The sequence below is a fragment of the Thunnus thynnus genome, chromosome 16 (genome assembly GCF_963924715.1).
Source record: "Thunnus thynnus chromosome 16, fThuThy2.1, whole genome shotgun sequence".
Taxonomy (NCBI): Eukaryota; Metazoa; Chordata; class Actinopteri; order Scombriformes; family Scombridae; genus Thunnus; species Thunnus thynnus.
Genome location: NC_089532.1, coordinates 11,932,504 through 11,953,972, shown reverse-complemented (window position 1 = coordinate 11,953,972; position 21,469 = coordinate 11,932,504). Strand labels below are relative to the sequence as shown.

At 42.0% G+C, this 21,469-nt stretch overlaps 1 protein-coding gene across 1 annotated transcript in view; it reads right to left on the bottom strand.

The window, feature by feature from the left end:
* Positions 1-1,391: 1,391 nt before the first annotated feature.
* The window catches only part of hs6st1a (heparan sulfate 6-O-sulfotransferase 1a), a 64,879-nt gene continuing 44,801 nt past the window's right edge, over positions 1,392-21,469 (bottom strand). The window contains exons 2-4 of the mRNA XM_067613326.1: positions 10,964-11,186; positions 9,027-9,275; positions 1,392-6,476 (exon numbers count right to left, since the gene is read on the bottom strand). Of these exons, the coding sequence (XP_067469427.1) occupies positions 6,159-6,476; positions 9,027-9,275; positions 10,964-11,186 (790 nt within the window). The 3' untranslated portion in view covers positions 1,392-6,158. The remainder of the gene's footprint in view (positions 6,477-9,026; positions 9,276-10,963; positions 11,187-21,469) is intronic.

Here is a 21,469-nt window from a genome sequence, read left to right as displayed (position 1 = left end):
TGTTTGCATGAAAGAAGCATGGGACCAGCAATGAGGAGCTGCAGCCAGTTTGACCTCCTAATAATGGACTGCAGCCAGAGCCCATACAATCGCTCAGAGCCTGACTCCCACTGCAGGAGCGAGCAAGCACTTTCTCTCAAACACTCGCATGCACACATTCAGCTAAACAAAAGCTGTCCATCCCTCTGCAGTATCTGAGCCATTATTGTTTGTTTAGTCCAGCTGCACTTGAAATGACAGTGACCCAGAGCTACGGGGAGGATTAAAGACTGCGTTCAGTCCAATACACCATGTACCAGCTGCCAGAGAGGCTGCACAGTCTTCCCTTTCTCCCTTGCTCCCCCTCATTTCCCTCTCAGTCTCTGTTCATATGTCAGGCACAAAAACATCCTCTCTTTCCTCCTGTCTTACATAAAGGCCCTCTCTGATTCCTCAGCTCTCCCCGTCTCCCTTACACTCTCACTCTGGTTGGTGCTGTCTGCCCGCTCTGATCTCCCTCCAGCCAATTGCCTCTGCCCCTCGCTGTCCAGGCAAATTATTTTTCTGCCCTGCCGCAGGGGGGTCAAAGTTAAGCTCACCGGGCTGTCGATGAGAAAGGGCGAAGGCCTGTGCTCAGCCAAGGACAGGGAATTATATTTATACCGGCCCTCAGTATCTGTCCCTGCTTGCCAAACGCCTACCTGCCAAAGCAGAGGAAGAAGCATATTTGTGTGCATATACGTGTGTTAGAGTGTCTGTAGATTGAATTAGGCTGTAGATCACTGTTGACAGGGCTGAGGCTGTCATTAGGGGGGGGGGGGGGGGGGGGGCAGGCTGCTTTATGGGGTCACGGTCCTGTGGTTAGTGTAGGCGAATGGTGGAGATGTCCTCATATTATAGATTGGCCTGCGGATGGACGTGCAGAAACCTGGAGAGCAAAGCTCCCACACAAAAAGTGTCTTACATTAATATTGGCATTGATGGAAGAAGTACTCAGATCTTTTACTTATGAGAAAGTAGCAATACCATAATCAGAAAAATACTCAATTACAAGTAAAAATCCTGCAGTCAAAATCTTACTTAAGTAAAAGTAGACTTTTGGATAGTGTAATCTATAATAATGCATATATACCAAACTGATATGTTTTACATATTAAGTATGAATTTCCCTCTGAAATGTAGCGTGATTACCTCAAAATTGTACTTACATATAGTATTTGAGTGAATGGACTTAGTAAATCTTACCTTCCACCACTGAATATTGGCTTCATATCAAGTTCAGTGCCTTAGATGTAATTTTTGTCAAAAAAAGTGAAAGGGGAGAGTGTGTTTTTTTGCAGGTGTGTGCATGATGAGTGACAGAGTGGGAAGCATCAATAATGACATGCAGTGACAACAACAACACAGTCAGATCTGTAAAAATGAAATATTTTAATTGGTGGCTTGATGATTCATTTTTGCAATCATAAGAAACAAACCCAGAATGATGCATACAGAAGGAGCCAGAGACAAACTGCACACCAACCCAAAAAAAACAACAAAAAAACAAAAAAAACAGATCTTTATCACACTCTCTTTAAAACATCTTTTGAAGAAAAAAAAAAAAAATTAGAGGATGATGCTAGCGACACCTGGGTTGCTTCATTGTCACAAAAGGAAAACGTTGTTAAGATATCAGATAAACATGATGAGACATAAAATATTTGAGTATAGCTTTATAGCATCAATTTCTGGAATCATTACTTCAGTGAAAAGGATTCAGTTTTCTTTCAGTTCAGGTACAGAGGGATTATTTTTGAGGACTGCTTCAAGTCTGATGGTCACTTGAAGGTTCATCACAGAAACTTGAAGGCTGAAAAAAAAAAACACTCAAAGAGGAGAACACAGCACTGTTCTTCAGTTTGGTATTCGGTCCTTAATCACTAATGCAGAACCAGATACTGGTTTGGAGCCCGAACACGGTGTAATGTAAGTCTGACTGGAAAAAAACAAAAAAAAAAAAACAGGTTGTGGGCAAAATGCCTGGAGCTGCTGTGTTTTTTAAGTCTCCAGTTTCTGCCACGAGAATACAATGAAAGGAAGTTAATACAAAACAAAACAAAACAAAAAAAAGAGATCTCTCTTTCCTTATCCATTTTCCCTGTTCCTATTGCGATACTTTGAAGGCTACACAAAAAGTAGCATATTGACTCTGGATGTGTCCCAATACCTGTCATCATCCCCCCCTTTTGTTCTTCTCTCTTTCCCCTCTATGAATCATCCCTGATTTGAAAGGAGCTGATCAAAAAAAAAAAAAAAAAAAAAAAAAAAAAGAGACACACATTTGGATCCAAGGTGATTAATTGAAATTTAACAAGGGGGGGGTGGTGGACGGCTAAATTGTCGGTTTCCCCTCCCTTCTTACTTAAAATATCTATTGTTAAGAAAAGGATGCAACATGTTATTTATGTTAATACCAAGGAAGCGCCTGCTGCATGCATCCTCCGATTGCCCCCCGGATGACACCGAACTTGGCCTACATTCAGTTTCATTAAATCGTTCTGTGTCATGTCTTTTCCCCCTTCCCCGCTTTTACATTCTCTTCTCCACCTTCTCATTGTTTTTCCCCTCTTATTGCTCGGATTCTTTGCTTGTAGTTTGGGTTGGGTTTTGGTAGCTTTTTTTTATAAAATCCAAATCCATCATTGAATCTAAATCCTTTTGATTCTCTTATCAAATCTAACTGGGTTTAGTTTAGGATATAAATAACTGAAACTCAAAGTTCTGTCATCTCCTTTTGTTAGCGCAGGTTCACAACCTAAACTTTTTAAATGTGTCTTTTCGCAAGGTACGTGCTCCAAATACTGGAGGTTCAGATACAGAAGGATTAAGTTAAAAATATTGCTATGATATACCTTAAAAGTTTAACTGAAATTGAAGTTGTGTAATTAGCTAAATCAAGTGTTTAGAAGAATTGCTGCTCTGTTGGTTGGTTGAACTGCAAAAAAAAAAAAACACACAGTCCACTCAGTCATAGAGTGGTGTTACAGAGTGATGCTTCTTTTCTCTTACAGACAATCTTTGGCTAATGCCGCGTTCACGCCATCTCAGATGAACAGGAAGGGTCAGACAGATTCCCGTGTTGAGGACTTGCGAGCGTTCACTTAATCTGACAAATCATGAGTTGGTTGTATGAGGATTTAAAACACTTTGCATTGACAAAATTACATTATATCCATTTAGAAGTTCAATTACATTGAATGATGAACTTTGGCTGAAGTGAGGCGTTCATGTTTACTTGGTTTTCAGGCACTTCTGTATTATTAAGTACGATTTAAGTGCCAAGTCAGATATATTGGAGCTTGCAGAAAGAAATCCCAGTTTCCCCAGTTGTAATTACAACTTGGGAGGTTGATATGAACGCTATTTACAAGTTGGAAACTTGTGATTACAGTAACTCCGATATGACATGAACGCGGCATAAATACAGACAACAGCCAGAAGTTTAGTTTGAGCTGTTACAAAGTTAACGTTAATTGGCTACAGCTGATATATAATTTGTCAGAATTGATGTTTGTCTATGCTGTTCGTTGCTAATAAAAAACAGGAGCAGATAAAAGATTCAATAATAGAAATCTTTAGAGTAATAATAGAATTAGAGACAAACAAATCTGGGTATTTTGCCAACCAGAAAATGATGTTATGCCAAAATTCTGTGACCTGATTAGGAATTTCAGCTAAATAATCACTGCAGACATTTTTACCCTACTTTATCAGAGTCTTAGTGTTTTGGTTCAGTTACAGATTTGTATCTGATAGCTGTGACTTTATTTTGGTGCATTAACACCATAAAAAAAGACCAAAGGGTCAACCAGATATTGACAGGTAAGGTGTGACAATTTCCTCTATCACAGCTATCCAAATTATTAAAAAATGTGTCCCTATCTAAATATTATGGAGGCAACATTTTTGGTAACAGCTGCTACCGAACTTATAACTTATATCATATGTTGATATCTGCAGTGGCAATGTAGCTGAAATTCCTAATAGTGTTCATTATGGAGCCGGCTATCAGAATCCAACCCTACTTTTTACTGACAAGAGTGAAGACATGTAACACAGGCAGATTTTTAACAAATACAAAAATCAGAATTTCAGACAATTATAGCAATACAGTCCTCCCACCTGACCACGTCATGGGGGAGGAGACAAGAAAATGGGGAAAGAAAAATATAAATGGTTAAGGAAAGGGCAGAGGAGTGTATTGGCTTGCATCACTGCGGCGGTCACACTGCTGTGACATGCTGTTGGAGGGACTTTTTTTTTTTTGTTTGTTTGTTTTTTTTTGTTTTGCCCTGCCCTCCACCACCATAAAAATGGCAAGTTATTATTGGTCATGGAACCAGTCATTCAAAAAACTCGTCAGGCATCCTCTCGCAGTCAGGCACACTATTTACAAAGGCATACACATACGCCAATCAAAGGCATACTGTACATACTATTTACACACATACTGAAACACAGTCATACGCACAGACACACGAGTAGTCAGAGAAAATTACTGTAGTATAATGCAGACATATTATCTGGCAATAATAATGTTGACTATGATCCCAGTACATAGAGGCACTGCTACCTCGCCCTGTCTGTTTCTTCAGGGTAAAACCAAGTGAAATACCAGTCACACTAATGAACTACAGGTCACCAGCACTGTGTGTGCCCTTTCAGCAAGTAGGACAGAAGCTTTTTTTTTTTTTTTGAGACCGCCGCTTTTACAACGCAGCTCTTGGTCAGGAAAAAAACAACAAAAAAACAAAAACAAAACCAAAAAAAAACACAAAAAAACGAGCAACTGCAAATGCCACCCACTACATTAAGGGCTCACATTGCCATGGTGACCGGTAGTTCCACAACTCCCATCTCGAGCATTTGTCTGAGTTAAGGCTTCCAAAGCGCTTGCCGCTCACACAGCACGGTTCCTGGCAACAACCTGCAGCACACACACACACACACACACACACACACACACACACATACACACACACACACACACTCACTCACTCCTCTCCCTCCTTTCCCTGCCTTTGATTTCTTCACACGTACAGTATGTGAGATTCGGGCTCCGTAATTGGCTGTCATTCTCTGCAGGACTGAGACACACAAGAAAAAGGAGAGAAAAGGAGAAATAATGAACTCGTTAAGCGACAGGAGCTTTGGGAACCTTTAACAGAGAAACAGGCCACTTTTTTTCTTTTCCGAGATGCAAGGCTTCAGTAATGGCTATGGTCCATAGTACGTCAATCCAATCCATTAGCTTTGACTTATAAAACAAACAAAAATAAAGAAATAAAGGAATCACTTTTCTTTAGGCAGCATTATTGGTCTCAGTGTTATTACAATTCTGCTTTTAAAAAAGCATAAACACAAAAAAGGAAAAATACAAATGAAATCATCCTAAAATGAGAATGAGACTGTCTGTCACTATTTCATGACCAAAGCATGTTCATGGGTGAAATGGCTGATTTTTTTTTTTTTTTTTTAAGCAGAAAGCTTTATTACACAGTCCAACTTTTCTGCGCTTCTTTCTTTTCTTCCTTTCAGGAACAGTCTTTCATGTACTCCCACCTTTTTCTTTGTTCAGCTTCAGCCATTAGCATACTTTCATAGCTTTTCTAGTTCCTTTGAAATTGGAGCACTGTGTCCAGGAAGTAGACTGGTCCTTAGCGAGGATTAATGGGAATTCACAGACTTAATTTTATTTTCTCATGCTCCATATCAGGCCACAGAGAACGAGAGGAATACAGGAGGAGGAGGAGGAGGAGGAGGAAGGGGGGGGGGGGAGATGGATGAGATACTCGGTTGTCAGCAACTCTTAAAAATATCTCTCCTCAGCTCAGTCAATAATGATGATGGGAGAGATGGAGAAACTCAGAGGGGGGGGAAAAGGGCAAGAGGGTGCTAATAACAACTGGGCAAACCTCAATAACATGAGCTGATGCAATGGACCAAGCCCAGGTCTCCATAGCAACCACTTGGACTCTCATTCCCACAGCCCAACTCTCTGATAATGTCTGTTTGTCAGTTATTTGGGTCTTTGATGCAGGCGCCACTTTCTGTGTAAATATGTGTGTGTATGTGTTTGTGTGTGTGTATTTTTCACATTACATATGCATGTCTGTGCGTTTGTTCTCATTCTGCTGCTACCAGCGGTTGATGATCTGGTTCATGTAGTCCTCAGTGGGAAGCCTGCTGCCCGCCTCCTCCGTTCTGCCTCCCTCCTCACCCTCCTCCTTTTCTCCTTCTCCGTCCTCCAGTGTCGAGACAGCGCTCTGCCTGCTGCGGGAGGGCCAGAGGCTGACGCCCAGGCCTAGGCCCTGGTGGTTCTGCTGCATGTGGTTCTTGATGCGTTGCTGCCGCCTCTCCTGCTGCCTGGTGTACTGGTAGCGCTGCTGGAACAGGTCCCTGGCATAGTCGTACAGCTCCATGTCTAGCTCGTTCAGCTCCTCTATACGCTGGACCTGGAGGAGGAAAAGGGGGGAACATAATGTGTTAACACTGAAACAGGGAGGATGTAGAAGAGGTTAAAGACAGGAAGAAAAGTGGAACCGCAGAAGGAGTAAAGAACAGAAATAAAAAGGTGAGAAAAGGTTAAGTTATAACCCTTTTTGACCAAATAGTTCCAGGATTAATGAAACCAAACTTTACACTACAACAATGGCGGATTATAAGAAGACAGCAGCCTTTGAGAAGCAGTTTTCACACATGAGGAAACAACATCATAGAGTCATGTGTTGTTGGTTGTATTTTACTGTGGTGTGACTCTGACGTTTTATTGGATGTGATGACTAAATGAAAAAGACACATGCAGAGTCGGGAAAGGAGACTGAAAACCCCATAATGCCAGTCTCCAAACTAGTCAACCTGGGTTTCTCCAAAAGCATGATCAACTTTCTTAACTTATGAAATCACTCCTGTCTCTGCTGATATTCAGGTGAGCTCCACAGGTGTCTTAAATTGTTATGAGTTGCCAGTTATGCAGGCAGGAACATGTGGCCACATATCATAGGAGGGAGAGATATTTATCGATGACAATGAGACTATTCAAAATTTCATTTGGCAACTGTGACTGACCTTTTGAGAGATGTAAAAGAGAACATGCTCTCTCCACAAAAAAACCGAGGTCCTCAAAACCTCATAACAACAACAACAGGGTAAATACAGCCTCGCTTAGCTCCCGTGATTTGGGACTAATTTTATTGTAGGTTAACTTTCAGCACATTTCATTCCAGAGGGAGTCTGAGACGCTTGATAAATAACCGCCAAGATGCTTGTTTTATGGGAATTAATTTCTGCTTTAGTACGTGACTGTGATTAAACTAATAAAGTTTTAATTCTCGCGTTCACTCTTCCATCGCCGCTCCTTCTCTCTCTAATTCTCTGTACTGCCTCTCCCTTTCTCTCTCTCATTTGCTTGTTCTCTCAGCTCTACTCTCTCACAGTTTAACTGGAAAGCCTTAACTCAAGTTACTTTTTGAATGAATAAACTTTAAAAGAAATGTCCAGACCTGCAAACTCTGTCCCATTAGTTCCTGAAGCGTTAAAATGAATGAGGGTGAGGTGGCACCTATCATAGAGAAACTTAATTTAGTTCCCGGTTCCTCAAAAGGCAGGTCAAGTTCCTGAAAAGGTTCTCGGTCCTCTGGGGAAAGCTCCTGCTGTGGAAAAGCCCTATTACATGACATTTCTACAAGAGCTTTATCTTTACAGGGTCTCTACATGTAGAGCGAACAGAGAACGTGTTGGCAATATGTGGGGCAAGATAACAGGAACGTGTTTGATGTTAACTCGTGCAACGCAGCTGGCTTTATTGGCATGCATCATCTGCTGTGTGTGAATTCAACAAGGGGGGGGGGGGGGGGGGGGGGGGGGGGGGGGGATGTGTTTAATTAAGAGAATCCCTTTGAAATCAGCAATCAAGTGCGGTGTACCATTTGTGAGCAACACGTGCGACAACAGAGGGAAGCGAACGTGCTGCACGGCTGTAAGAATATTAGAGATGTTTGATCGGCGGCGTAGGGGGACACCGGCACCAAAGACGAGAAGAACGTGCCAAACTCAAGTCATCCAAACAACGACTTCATCTATCGCGCAAATAATTTAGAGACCAGTTCCAATCAAAAATGACAAACTGGGATATTAAAGCCATGAGGGCATAAGTGGGCTTTAAGCAGCTTTGCAGGGGTCTGTAAAGTAAATATTCTTTTCATCACCCGCTGATGTAATTATTTGACTTTAAAAAAAATTAAATAATGCCAGGATTTCACACAGTGCCTTTTAGAAGTATTTAATTTGAAAGCTAATTTTAAAAACTCATTTCTACTCAGAATGCCACACGCTGCCTCCCCCCACCTGTCAGACTCTGCAGACTCCAAACTTCCCCCCCCCCTCATGTGATATTTTCTCTTTTTTGTGATAATAACCGTTGGCTCACCTTTCCACAGCCACCACAAGCAGGGCATATTTTATTTTCTATCCTCCCAACTGGTTTTGATGTATAAATCACCAGTCTGCTGTGTACTGGAGGATTTTTTTTTTTTTTTTTTTTTTTGCTGGGAATTGAGTCTCTAAGAACTCCCACATTGGACCAATCAAAGTGTGAAGAACATCTTTGAAGCTGCTGTTTTTTTTTTTTTTAACAGTGACAGTCATCCCAACTCATTTCACAGCAATATAAGACCACTGTGTTTACTCTCTGTGTCCCTCTTTTTCTAATTTTCTTTTCCCCTCTACCTCTTTTCTCAGATAATCTTTCACTTCTTTTGGAAATATTTGTTTTATTTCCTGGCCGTGCTACCGCTGCCATATCTATACCTCCAAGAGTTGTGGGTATAACAGGACTAATCCGAGAAAATAAGACCTTTTTTTTCCCTCTTTAACCATTTTGAAAGAAACATATTAAAGTAAATACATATTATAATTTAATATACTTTACATTGAGCTCTATTGTAAGTGCACTTTCTGTTATGTTTCGCTACATACAGAACTAAATCTACGAAAAGATGACTGACCGTAGCGTTGTCCAGATCCACCCCTGCAGCTCGGGTGCTGTTGTACTGCATGAAGGGCCTGATGAAGCGCAACCTGAAGGTCCGTTCAAACAGGAACTGGGTTTTCCGCTGGTACTCTGTCAGCCCAAAGAAGGCCATGTCTCGTAGGTTCTTCTTGGCTGACTCCAGGAGAAGCTGGGCCCTCTTCTTCTCTGGAACTGTGGACATGTTGTAGCAGCCGACGAGACTCAGGTCTGCTAACATACGAACCTGCAGACGGGGGGGGGGGGGGACAGGAAGCGAAAGAGGTTAGAGAATCAGTGGATATTTGTGTGTTAAATGAAGGACGCTTGTGACTTAAAGACTCTGAAGTACAGAGAGATTATAGAGCAGCAAGTTTAGAGACAGGAAATATGGAATATTGAGTTTCGTAAGGTTTATCAATCACAGATACATCAAGCATAATATTTATAATGGAATTTGTCCTGCTGTATTGAGGCTGAACAGTGCTGAAATGATTGGTTGATGAGTTCATCAATATAAATTGATAGCTATGTGGATAAGATTATGAAAATATTGGTTTTCCCTTCTCTAATGGGATTTTATCTTTGGGTTTTTGATTGTTGGTCAGACAACATTATTTTAAATCCCTTTTTAAATCAATAATAATAAGAATAATAATGAACTTTAGTCATATAGCACCATTCATACACAAAGCCCAGTTTAAATTGCTTTACATTAAGAAAAACAACTGGAAATAAAAGAGAGAGGAGACTGTTTTTATGAGAAAAATCTGTTAAGAATGTGAATTTCAAAAGAGGAGGGAAGTAAATTTTAAAAAGATGTAATTTGGGATTTCAGGAACTTTCATTTTATAAACTAAATACATGATCACTTTATCAAAAAGTCAACAGATTAATTCATGAAAACAAAACATTAGTTGCAGTCCTAATCCTGAGTTACTGCATTTTGTAAATCCTGTGTTGTTTAAATACTTTGTGATATCTAAGAATACATAATTACTTCAAATAATCACCTGTTGTGCTCAGTAAAATTAAAGTACTCTACATTCTGGTGGATTTTATTCCAAAATAAGAGATCACCAAATCACTAAGTGCAACCAGGAGCTGTTTTGTTACAGTAAGGAACACAGACTTCATACTGATTTGGATTCACAAGAGTATACTGTGCGCACCTCAGCCTGCTGGTCCACCAGGATGCCTCAAGTGTGTGTGTGTGTGCCACATTTATAAGTCATAGGACCCTGAGTAATAACACCCTCAGGCTTCAGATGAGATAAGCTGGGCAACATGTTTAGGTGGGAGACTGAGATAGCACGAGAAAAAGAAGGTGTGAATTTGAGGTGTTTATGGCCAGCAGGCGAACTCCTGACCATGCATGTGTGTGTGTGTGTGTGTGTGTGTGTGTGTGCGTGTGTTTGCGTGTGTGCAATTCGTCTTGTAGCCTTGCTCTTTCTTGTATTTTGAACTTGCAGCGAGTCTGAATGTGAGGAATCAAGACAAAAACAAATTTGCAGTTTTTAAAATTAAGTTTCGGAAATCAATGTCTGTCAATATTTGCTGAGTGTGTTTGGTTTTATTGTATGAAGAGATAAAAAAATGTCTAACAGATGAGAGAAATTTGAATTTTCCTGCAGTGATGAAGCCTCTATATTGGTATTTTCTAGCGGATGTGGGTTCTTGGTATCAGCTGACAGTGTTGGTACTGTGATCTTATTAGTGAACAAAACAAAACCATCCATCACATCACCTCACTTCAACTGTTAACAAGCACACAGGAGATGATTCAGGTCGGGTGCAGAGACGCGGGTTAGCTTGCTGATAAACTCCAGCATCAAGACTGAAATCTCTCTTTTGTCAAAGAAATGTTGAGCCAACATCGGAGCTACTGGCGTGGTTGTACTAGATTACATCATAGTGATAGTGTTTCCTCCCTACCTGTCTATTGTTGGCCAGGTTGTAGGGGCAGTCCATGAACTGCTGCAGGGTGCACCCCGACCAGTCAGAGCCCTCGTAACAGGAGGGCAGCTCCTCGGGCGTCGGGGTTCGTCCATCGCACATGTGCAGGGAGGTTTTCCACGTGGCTCCCCGCTGCACGTGCCTCCACTCGCTGAGGTAGCGAGACACCGGGTCCCTCAGCAGAGTGATGTAGTAGAACTTCCTGTTGGGTTCAGACAAGTGGAGAAAGATGGAGGTAAAGAAGGAGGATGAGGAGAGAGGAGAGCAGAGGGATGAGGAAGAGAGGAGAGATTTAGATTAACAAACTATTGCCTTAATTGCACAGAAAATTGTATTTGGCACAGACCGGATCAATCAATTAAAAAAAACAAACTCAAACACACTGTATTTAGGAGACAGAAATAAAGCCGGCAGCAACACATCCTGCTCATGTGTTTAAAAAATAAATAAATAAGCTTTATTGGCATATTTTTCCCTTTTGAAATTAATGAGTTTGTTCAGATAAAGTCGCACATCAGAGCAGAGCAGAGATGAGAGGGGAGGAGTGAGGAGCAAAAAGTGCGGAGACCATAAAAAAACCAATGCATCACGTGTAATTCCTCAGTTGCCCATATGGTGGCACTGTTTACAACCGTTTACTGCAGAAGTTCAGTAACTCAGTAGGAGGAATGCTTCAGACTGAGGCTGTCATACTTAATACCGAATTATTTGCATTTACTAGAAACAGACCTGAGATGCACAAAAGAAATCCGAGCAGCGATATAGGAGGTCAAACTACAAATGAGCGGGAGGAGGAGGAGGAGGAGGAGGAGGAGGAGGAGGAGGAGGAGGTGAGGCAGAGGGTTGATTTGTGAGGCGCAGGATCAGGTCAGTGTTCAGGCCACTGTGCAGGAAAAGAAACTGCTGGCACAAGCACATCTCACTCTGGAAAACACATCTCCATGCTGCAAACATCCTTCTGTCTCAGACCCCGACACACACACACACACACACACACACACACGGAGCAAACATCCTTCCTCTTGCACCAAGTATTAGGTCTGCCTCCGAGAGATGACTCATCCCATCCCGCATCTGAGATTTGGATGGGACTGTTTCTGTGCTGTGTGTGCACGCGTGTGTGTGTGTGTGTGTGTGTGTGTGTGTGTGTGTGTGAGAGTGTGTAAGTAACGTAATGGTGCATAGCACAGTTCAATGTCTCTCCAGAGAGGACACTCCCACCAGAGCGGAGACCTTTCCAGGCCTTCACACTCCAGCTAATTACTGCAGTCTAATCAATCAACACATCCTCATTAACCACACACACACACACACACACACACGCAACCTGCGCGTATGTGTTTGTGTGCGTCTGTGTGCCCTGCAGTGTGTCTGGGAGCGATGGTATGGATCTGTCTGTGCAACAGACGCACGCCGCCGGTCGAAAAGTATACACAGGCGCACACACACACACACACACACACACACACGCTTGCTGCCCTCCTCTCTCCTGGGCTTGCATCACGTCAGAGGAATGTTTGCAGAGAGAATTCTGTGTGCTGACGGGACTCGACGAAATCGCCTGGTCCACACGAGCTGCCACAAACCCACTCAGATTTACACACATACACACACAAACACACACACACAGACTCCAATGCTAAATCTTTGGCTTCACACTACAAAGCTCACCCGGGCGAGAGAGAGGAGGGGCTGCTAGGTGGACACAAAGCCCTAAGTGTCACACAAACAGTAGCAGTGTCTGGATATTAACAATAAGTGGCTAAAACCCCCCCGAAATCCAGCGGCAGCAGGAGATCCTGGACAACACAACGACTAAACCCTAAATCTAGCAACGAGCTGAGAGATGGTGCATAATAAAACAACCAAACCCCTAAATCCAGCAGCGGCTACGAGATCCTGGACAATAAAACAAACCGACCCCAAATCAAATTTCAACTGGGAGATCCTGCGCAACAAAAAACAACCACACCCCGAACGTGGCTGCGGCACGGAGATCCCCGCAAATGAAACAAATCTAGAAGCAGCAAGGGGGATCACTGTCAATGCAACGACTAAACCCTAAATCCAGTGGCAGCTGGGAGATCCCGGCCAACGAGCCAAACAGACCCTCAATCTGGGGACAACGGGGGGATCACGGCCACAGACACAACTATCTAAACTCTAAATCCCATCAACCTAAACCTAAAATCTCATCCCAAGATCTAATCAAAAGCAGGGGTGGAGGGAGGCGGCGGCAGCGGAGAGGAGCAGTCAAACTGGAGCCTGCAGGAGAGCGGGGTGCATTATGGAGATTCCTATGATGACATTATCAGGATTCCTAACACTCCCCAGAGTGCAGTGTGTGTTTCTGTGTGTGTGTGTGAGCCTGTGTGTGTGTGTTTCTGAGCAAGACTACGCCTATTAAATCAGTGATGACATTTTCCCCCTCTTGGCTTCTATTCCACAGAAGAAAACACGGCACTGTTTGGCCCTCGCTACAGAGACAGGAAGAGAGAAGGGAGGGAAAGGCTGAAAAACAGAGAGAGAGAGAGAGAAAGAGAGAGAGAGAAAGAGAGGGAAAGAGAGAGAGAGAGGGAGAGAGAGAGAGGAGGGGGCGGAAGAGAATTTCAATTAGTTTTCTAATACTGTGAAAGCAGTGAGGGCCCCGAGCCCAAGTGATTTATCAAAGTTATGGCTCCCGCTATAATGAAGGCTCAGGCATATTACCAGGCAAAATAAATAAATAACATGCACGCAAACACACACTCACACACACACACACACACACACACACACACTGGCATACATGCAAACCTAAATAAATGATCTTAAACGGCATGCTTGCCTGTCATGTCTGCTGGGTCAGGCAGATTGCAAAACTGGTGCCGTTGAGACTTTCTCGCCTTAAAGCCTAATGATGTCTGGCCGTGTACTGAGATCCCTAGGTAATGATGTTTCAGCCCACACACATGCTCACACAGACACATTTACTTACTTACCAGCCAGTCCACTCCCTCCCTCCCTCCCTCCCTCCCTCACACACACACACACACACACACACACGTGCTCTCATCCTCCGAGGGGACAGAATATTATAGCAGATGTATTTTTTTTTTTTTAATCACAGGTGATAATGCTTATAGTTGGAACATATGCACATGTCACATTAACTTCAAAGCTAATACGAGCCGCTCAATCTCTCGCTGTCGAGATTTTAGCACGTGATCCGCTGACCGAGCGCTGGAATTGGCAGTCTGGGAGCAGCGCCTCTTGCAGACTACATTTACGTGTGATACATTTTACACTAAACCTCTCCAGCTCGTCTGCTCCATTTCCTTCCTTTTTTTTTTGTAGATATCTGAGACAAAACGGAAGAGTAGCCTCTAACACCCTCAAAACTGCACTTATCAGGTGTCGACTTATCCGCGAACACTTGATTTATCCCATCAGATTGGTGGTGTGTAGAACAGGCCGATAAAAAAAAAAAAAAAAAAAAAAGCGAGTGTCTGGCATGGAGAAGTGTGATGAAGCTTTGGTCTGGACAAAACTAGTCAGTTTAATCTTTATCTCTCACTTTCTCTGGGTTTTTTTTGTGTCTCAATCACTATAACTGAATATAAAACCGAGCCTGTAAGTATATTAGTTGCCTGGTGGACTAAAAAGAGAAAAAAAAAAAAGAGGATAACACTTCATAGCCGTGAGTCATCCTCTATTTCTCTCACTGTTTTAGAAGAGCTTTCTGGCCTCCTTTTCTCTACCTCTACCATCTTGCGTGCACATCTGTGTGTTTACATGTGCCATAAATATGTGAGGATGAGATGTTTGTAAGCCGTCTCCTCCGTGCCAACTGTATAATTCTCAAAGGAAACATTGAATACTTGTAATTCTTTGGCTTTTTTCTGGTATGACGACGGTGAAATCTCACAGAAAATGTTAAGATAACGGAATAAACATCGGTAGCTTCGACCTGAAAATGACCAGTTGCGGCCTTTAGGGAAGCCGTATTGGTCGGACTCTGGTGTGCGAGCGAGTAAGTGTGAGTACATGTGAGCTTGCTGTGCGTTATCAAGAGGAAACACACAGTGGCTGCGTCTGTTATGGTCTCTTCGGAGCTCGGGGAAAATAAGCCCTTTGCCTGTTTCCTGTGGGTCACAAATCACCACCCCTGCAGCCTCCCTTTTTTCTCTACATAACCTCTCTGTTTTAAATCTTCCCCTTTCTGTCGCTCGTCTTCTTTTCAGCTTCATCTCTTATTCTCCCCCTGTAGTTGTGTGTCTTTGCCTGATTACCATGTGTTCTCCCTTCTAGGAGTTGGTTTTGTTAAAATCCTGTTGTTATCAAACCAGGACCCTTTGCGTAATGTCCTGGAGGGTGCACCGCAAAAATCGAGGGACGCTGGTGTGGTTTACAGTTGTTTTATTGCACCAGATAATGTTGGTAAAAAAGGTTAAGACACCAGGAATCTCATTAATGAGGGTTGGGTCTACGATTTCACATGCTTGGGTTACCATTTTTAGGTTACGGTTCGTGCCAATTAAGGGTGTTTTTTGGAGGCTTTCTTCGTATGACAGGAAAGCAACAACGGTTGCACAAGAAATACTGGAGGTGGTTTGTGGCTGCAATACACAAGAGATACAAAGTCTTTTTTTTCCTTCTCAAGAGTGTGAAAAAGTTTAGACGCCTTCTTTAAGGTTATAGCTGAACGCTTTACGTATGCACACACACACACACACACACATAAACACAGCGACGCCATCCCACTGTGTAGAGCAGCCATGATTTATTAATAGTCCACGGATGTTTGTTGAAACCAGATCCACTCAACAACGCAGCTCTTTCCCACCTCTAAAAATGGACGTGAACTCAAAAACAACTTAAGTAAAACAAAAAACAAAAACAAAACCACGCCACAGATGTGAGATGTGTTTTTCACCCAGAAAAAGAATCAGAATGGAAACACGCAGATGTACAGACATAAAGGATGCACTCGAATTAAAACAACTTTAGTTTTTTTGGATGCAAATAATCAACTAGAAATACCATCCTGCAGTTGTAACCAGTAAAGTTGCAGTTTACATCCATATCTGTCCAGACTCATATAATATTTGTAGTGAAGTTGAAGGAATTTAATAAAAAGTATTAAATATATTCTGTGGCCAAAGGGAAGTTATCACAACATTGACGTATGATTCCAGCCATTCATTGCAAGATCATTCTCAGCTCCAGCAGGAAGCAAACCTCCCTAGTCGAGTGCATTTGGAAAGCTATTCCTTCTGTTGTTGTCTAGCTTGTTATTCATCAATCTTCCCTTCTGTTCCTGAGTTATGGCGTTGAATAATGGCCGGAAAAGTGTTTTTTGCAGAACATTATGACGTAACAGTGAAGTTGACCTTTGACCTTTTGGATATAAAATGTCATCACTCCATCATTTTATCCTATTAGACATTTATGTGAAACTTTGTCCTAGTTAGTGTATGAATTCTTGAGTTATGGCCAAAAAACGTGTTTTAATGGGACGGATGTGAGGTTACAGTGACCTTGACCTTTGACCACCAAAATCTAATCAATTCATCCTTGAGTCCGAGTGGATGTCCGTGCCAAATTTGAAGAAACTCCCTCAAGGCATTCCTGAGGTATCACGTTCAACAAGGATGGGACGGGCGGATGGACGGACGACCCAACGAGATAATGTATCCGACCACGGCTGTCGCAGGCGCGGAGGCATAAAAATAGGTTCATGGCCTGGCTTAATAAATCACTGCTGGATGCTGCAATCTGCCAACTTTCCATCACTTGTGATATTTCAACATTTCTGATGAGGCCTGGGTTTGAGCTGGGGATGAGGAACTGGTTCTAAATTGGTATGGGTTCCAATTTGTTAGACCAAAACAAAGAGATTTGTTTGTTCACCTATTGATTCCTGAAAGCAATCTTTGGACCTACCGCACACACAGTAGCACGGTTTCACCCAATAGCGGATTGAAGCTCACACCTGAAAGTGGCACTGAGCTTCACAAAAGACAGTAACGAGACAGTGAAAAGTAGGGTTGCAACGGCGATTATTTTCATTAATGATTAATCTGTCAATTATTTTCTTATACTATTATTATTTCCTAGTACAAAAGGCCGGAGTCCACACAGTGCAAACTCATTTCATCTAGTTCATACAAAGAGGCCACACCTGTCAGATAATCACATAACTGTCAGATAATTGTTCAGGTAATAATATCCCTTGAAGGCACTGATGGTTGCACTTGTTTATACACAAGAGAAGTGACAGAAGTAACTGTGTGAAGAAAAAACCAAAGAAAAAAAAAAGACCTTGAGAGAGGAAGTTCAACCTCTGCATGTTTGCCAGACAGTTTAAGAAAGTTATAAAAAATGTTTGAAAGGTTTGAGACAAGTGGTTTTCAATTTGTTCAATCGGCCGACACAGACACCTTTAAGGATAGGTCGACAAAGTCTGTCTTTAAACAATATTCAGGTGCCCAAATCAACATTGAAGCAAGTTTTGCTCACTGTAATCATTCCTCCTTAAGGTGGTTTTTGCTTTCAATGTATTTTGGTTCCTTTTCTTATCCATGGTGCACACTTTCAAATCTTAACTGATTTTAAAAACGTGGGAGACCACAGACATGACAACAGATTAAACTGATTTTTAATATTTTAATCATAAGAATGTACACACCAGACGATTCAGTCAAGACGCAGGACCACACACACATGGCGTTTAACGTGGATGAAGTCATGAGAAGACGGAATCAGCATGACTTCTACATTTTGCAGCAGAGTTGATTTTCTGTTCTACACAAGAACATAACATAACCGGATGTTACGTTCTTGTGTAGAACACTTCCCGGTCAGCTCGTCCTCGTTGCAGGTTTCTGCTCAATATTCCATCGCTGTTCCTTTCACACTACAGGATTTCAAGTTGTAAATATCGAACACGGGTGATATTTAGCATTCGAAATTGGGGAGACTCTGATCCGATTGGTAACATTAATGTTATTGTCCGTAAACCCCTCATACTACAAGATCATTTGGACGGATAATCTGTTCACACCAGCCTCCCATTGGGAACACCGCAACTGTCGGAAGGAGCGAATCAGACCCGAAACCTGCCCAATTATCCTCTAGTGTGAGGCCAGCACTACTTAAATAATAATCAATGAGTGACTGAATTGGAATCAAATTCGATAAAATCTAATCAAGTCCCAACCCTATCCTTGGTGCAGAGCGCGTGTGTGTGTGTGTGTGTTTGTGTGTGTGTGTTTTGAGCAGGGAGGGTGAGGAGAAACACGTCAGCACTTGAATCTCAATAAACTGATTCCACAGAGACCCTCATGTTGACTTTTTAAGAGGTAATATGCGTCATCATTTCATTTCATACACAAACACATACTTTTAGTCCTAAAACAAATGACGGTGGGGTTGCGGATTGATCGACTTCATGCGTCAGACCACAAACAAACAGGCGTGGTCGTGAGACTGGAAATACCCGTTTACATCTCAGTTCCTGTCGTCTGTGTGCGCCGAATCAACGGTGACCTCTCAAGACTAAACTTCACCCTTTCTGCCCCTCCCTCCCACTCCTGCTCTCCTTTCCTCCGCTCACCATCCGTCATCTCATCCCGTGTGTCCTGGGTGTCTTCTGGCCAATAATGACGCATTGAGACAGACAGAAATAGCCCCTCCGGTTCAGACGAGCTCTCGAGGCTTCTTCTCTGCCTGCCCTCGCTCGCTCTATCGCTCCTCTTCCCCGTACTGCTCTCTGTGTCTCTTTCTTTCTCCCTCTCTGTTAGTCGATCAATAACAGCCTCAGGACTCAGACAGCTTGCCTTTGTAGTTTGGACTTTAAACACAGAAGACGTACGAGAGACAGAGTGAAAAAACAGAGAGTGAAAGAGAAAGGGGGTAAGAGTAAGAGGAGACGGCGGCGACAGCGTTGGAAAGAAGGGACAGAGAAGGGCCGCGACGTCTAGCAGGAGTCAAACAGACATCCAGGAGATTGTGGTTAAATATGAAGACAGTCGTGGAAATGTCTGATGTATGAAATCTGATGTCTCAGCAAAGAGACATCAGATTGTTCCAAGAAACCTATATTATGGTTTCTGAACATTTTCTATTACAACTGTCCACATTTTCTATATATCATAACATCCTGACTCAGATTTGCAGACTTTTGGAGGCAATTCGATACGTTGTGTGCTGATGTGGCCGGCGAGTGTGACTGAACTAGGCCAAGTCTAGTGTTCATAATGAATCTCAAAGCAACCATCGACAGCGGGGTTTAAAACTTAAAAGCTGTGAAAGTTTTTCATACTTTTAAATATTTCATTCGATAGGCTCACTCTGATTGAGATACTGTCCTTTTTATTTCAAGTGAGAACTGAAAAAAAAAAGTGTCCCGCTTCGGTCCAGTGATGCTGAAACGAATAAAATGGACTGACACAACTCCAAACACTCACTGGTTCCAGCTTCTTAAATGTGATGATTTGCTCTTTTTCTCTTTGTAAATGGAATATCTTTGGGTTTTGGACCATTTTTCAGGTAAAACAAGCTGTTCAAGGAGGTTTTCTTGAGGTTTGGGAACTTCTGACTAAACAATAAAATAATCAACAGATGAATTGATGATAAAAATATATTTTAGTTGCAGCCCAACAGGTAGCATCTTACAAAGATACTGATTATAAAAAGAAACGGCTAACATACAAGATGTGAATTGGTTAATCTACCGAACAATCGATTAATCATTTAGTCAGAACTTAAAAAACATAACTAAAAGTGAAGAACTTGCATTCACGATTTCTCAGAGACCAAGGTGATATCTTCAATTGCTAACCTTCAGAACCAAAAGATCTTCTATATACTAGCAAATATGATACAGCAAAAAAGCAAATCCTCACATTTGAGAAGCTGGAAGCAGAGAGTTTATGTTATTTTAGCTTGAAAAATTACTGAAATGATTGATCAGTTATCAAAATATTCACTTTATTTTGATTGACTACTTGTTGCAGCTCTAACAAGAATGATAAATCAATTAGTCAATTGACAGAAATGTTGATAATCTATTGGATACAATTTAATAAGCAATCATGGGCAAATACTGGCTGGTTACAGTGTCTCAAATATGAGAATTCACCTCCTCTCTCTTCTTTGTGTTACTGCAAAATGAGAACATTTGGGTTTTGGACTGTTGATCTGACATAAGAAGCAAATTTTAAGACGTCATACTGGGTTCTAAGAAGTTGTGATCAGTTTTCAGTATTTACTGACATTTTATAAACGCTTAATAATCATTCGTTGCAGTGCTGCAGTCCACTCGTCGCAGTCAGTTAACAGATAAAATCAGTTCTTTCTATAATATTTCAATGCAAGAATCCTGCTTAATAGACTGGCAAGTGGTGTCATGTGATTATGATTTAAAAAGCATGAAGCCAAGCATTCCTTTAACTCTTGGTAACACCCAAAATGGGGCCTGCTTATGGCGGCTGTGTACTGTATGATTTATTCAAACCCAGGTCCCAGGGAGATGATAAACTTGAGTCCAGCACTCAGAGCGTCTCAGAGCCCCTGCCGTCACTAACAAAGTATTCAGGCGAGCTCGGCTCTGCATGCAAGGTGATCTTAACAAAAAAAATGCAAGTTGGCAAAGTAAGAGAGTTGCCGTGCAACCATAACTAAAGAGCGTGTGAAAACTTAGCTTGCACCATGAGTGCAAAATAACGCATGGCATGCTGCACTTCTGCACATGAAATAAAGCATCTTTTTTTTTCTGTGATTAATGACAAAGAAAAGAAGCAAACATGAGGAAGAGTGCCTGGGGATGGAAGTGTAGCCTACAGCTTGACGTTACGGTACAGGAATGGGTGCAGACAAAGACAGGGCGAGAGAGAGAGAGACTGGGGAGGGAATCCCCTGAGTGCAAAGCTATGTTCAGCAGGAATGTACTGCCGCCTGTTCTCTCATGTAACTTGACTGGCAACAGCCCAGAGAGCTGTCTGACAGACACCGAAAGAGGAAGGAGGGAGGGAGGGATGTGAAGAAGAAGAAGAAGAAGATGGATTTGGTGAAAGAGAGACGGGTGGAGGAAAAGTAGAGTTGCGCAAGTAATCACACAGATCGTTTTTCAATGTTTTCACAATTTAAAGTTGTGTAGTCCTGATAGGGTTGGGTGATATTGAAGATATGCCTCCAGGAGATATAAATTTGTCAACCGTCGGAGGTTTCGCAACACCGTTTACAGCAAGGAGCCTTATTGTTTCAGGATGAAATGTGATGAAAAGCCCTGATTTGTCGGGTATTTAATTTGTTAGATTAACCAAAAACAGACATTAATGTTTGATATTTTATTCATAGACAGTTTAATTCATTTTTCAGAAAGTTTACTGTAATATATCATTAGATTTATAATTTTATTCATGTCACCCACTCCTAATCTCTGATATATGAAACATTCAGTTACTCTATTTAATGCCCACCATTAGACCAAAACAATTTAAG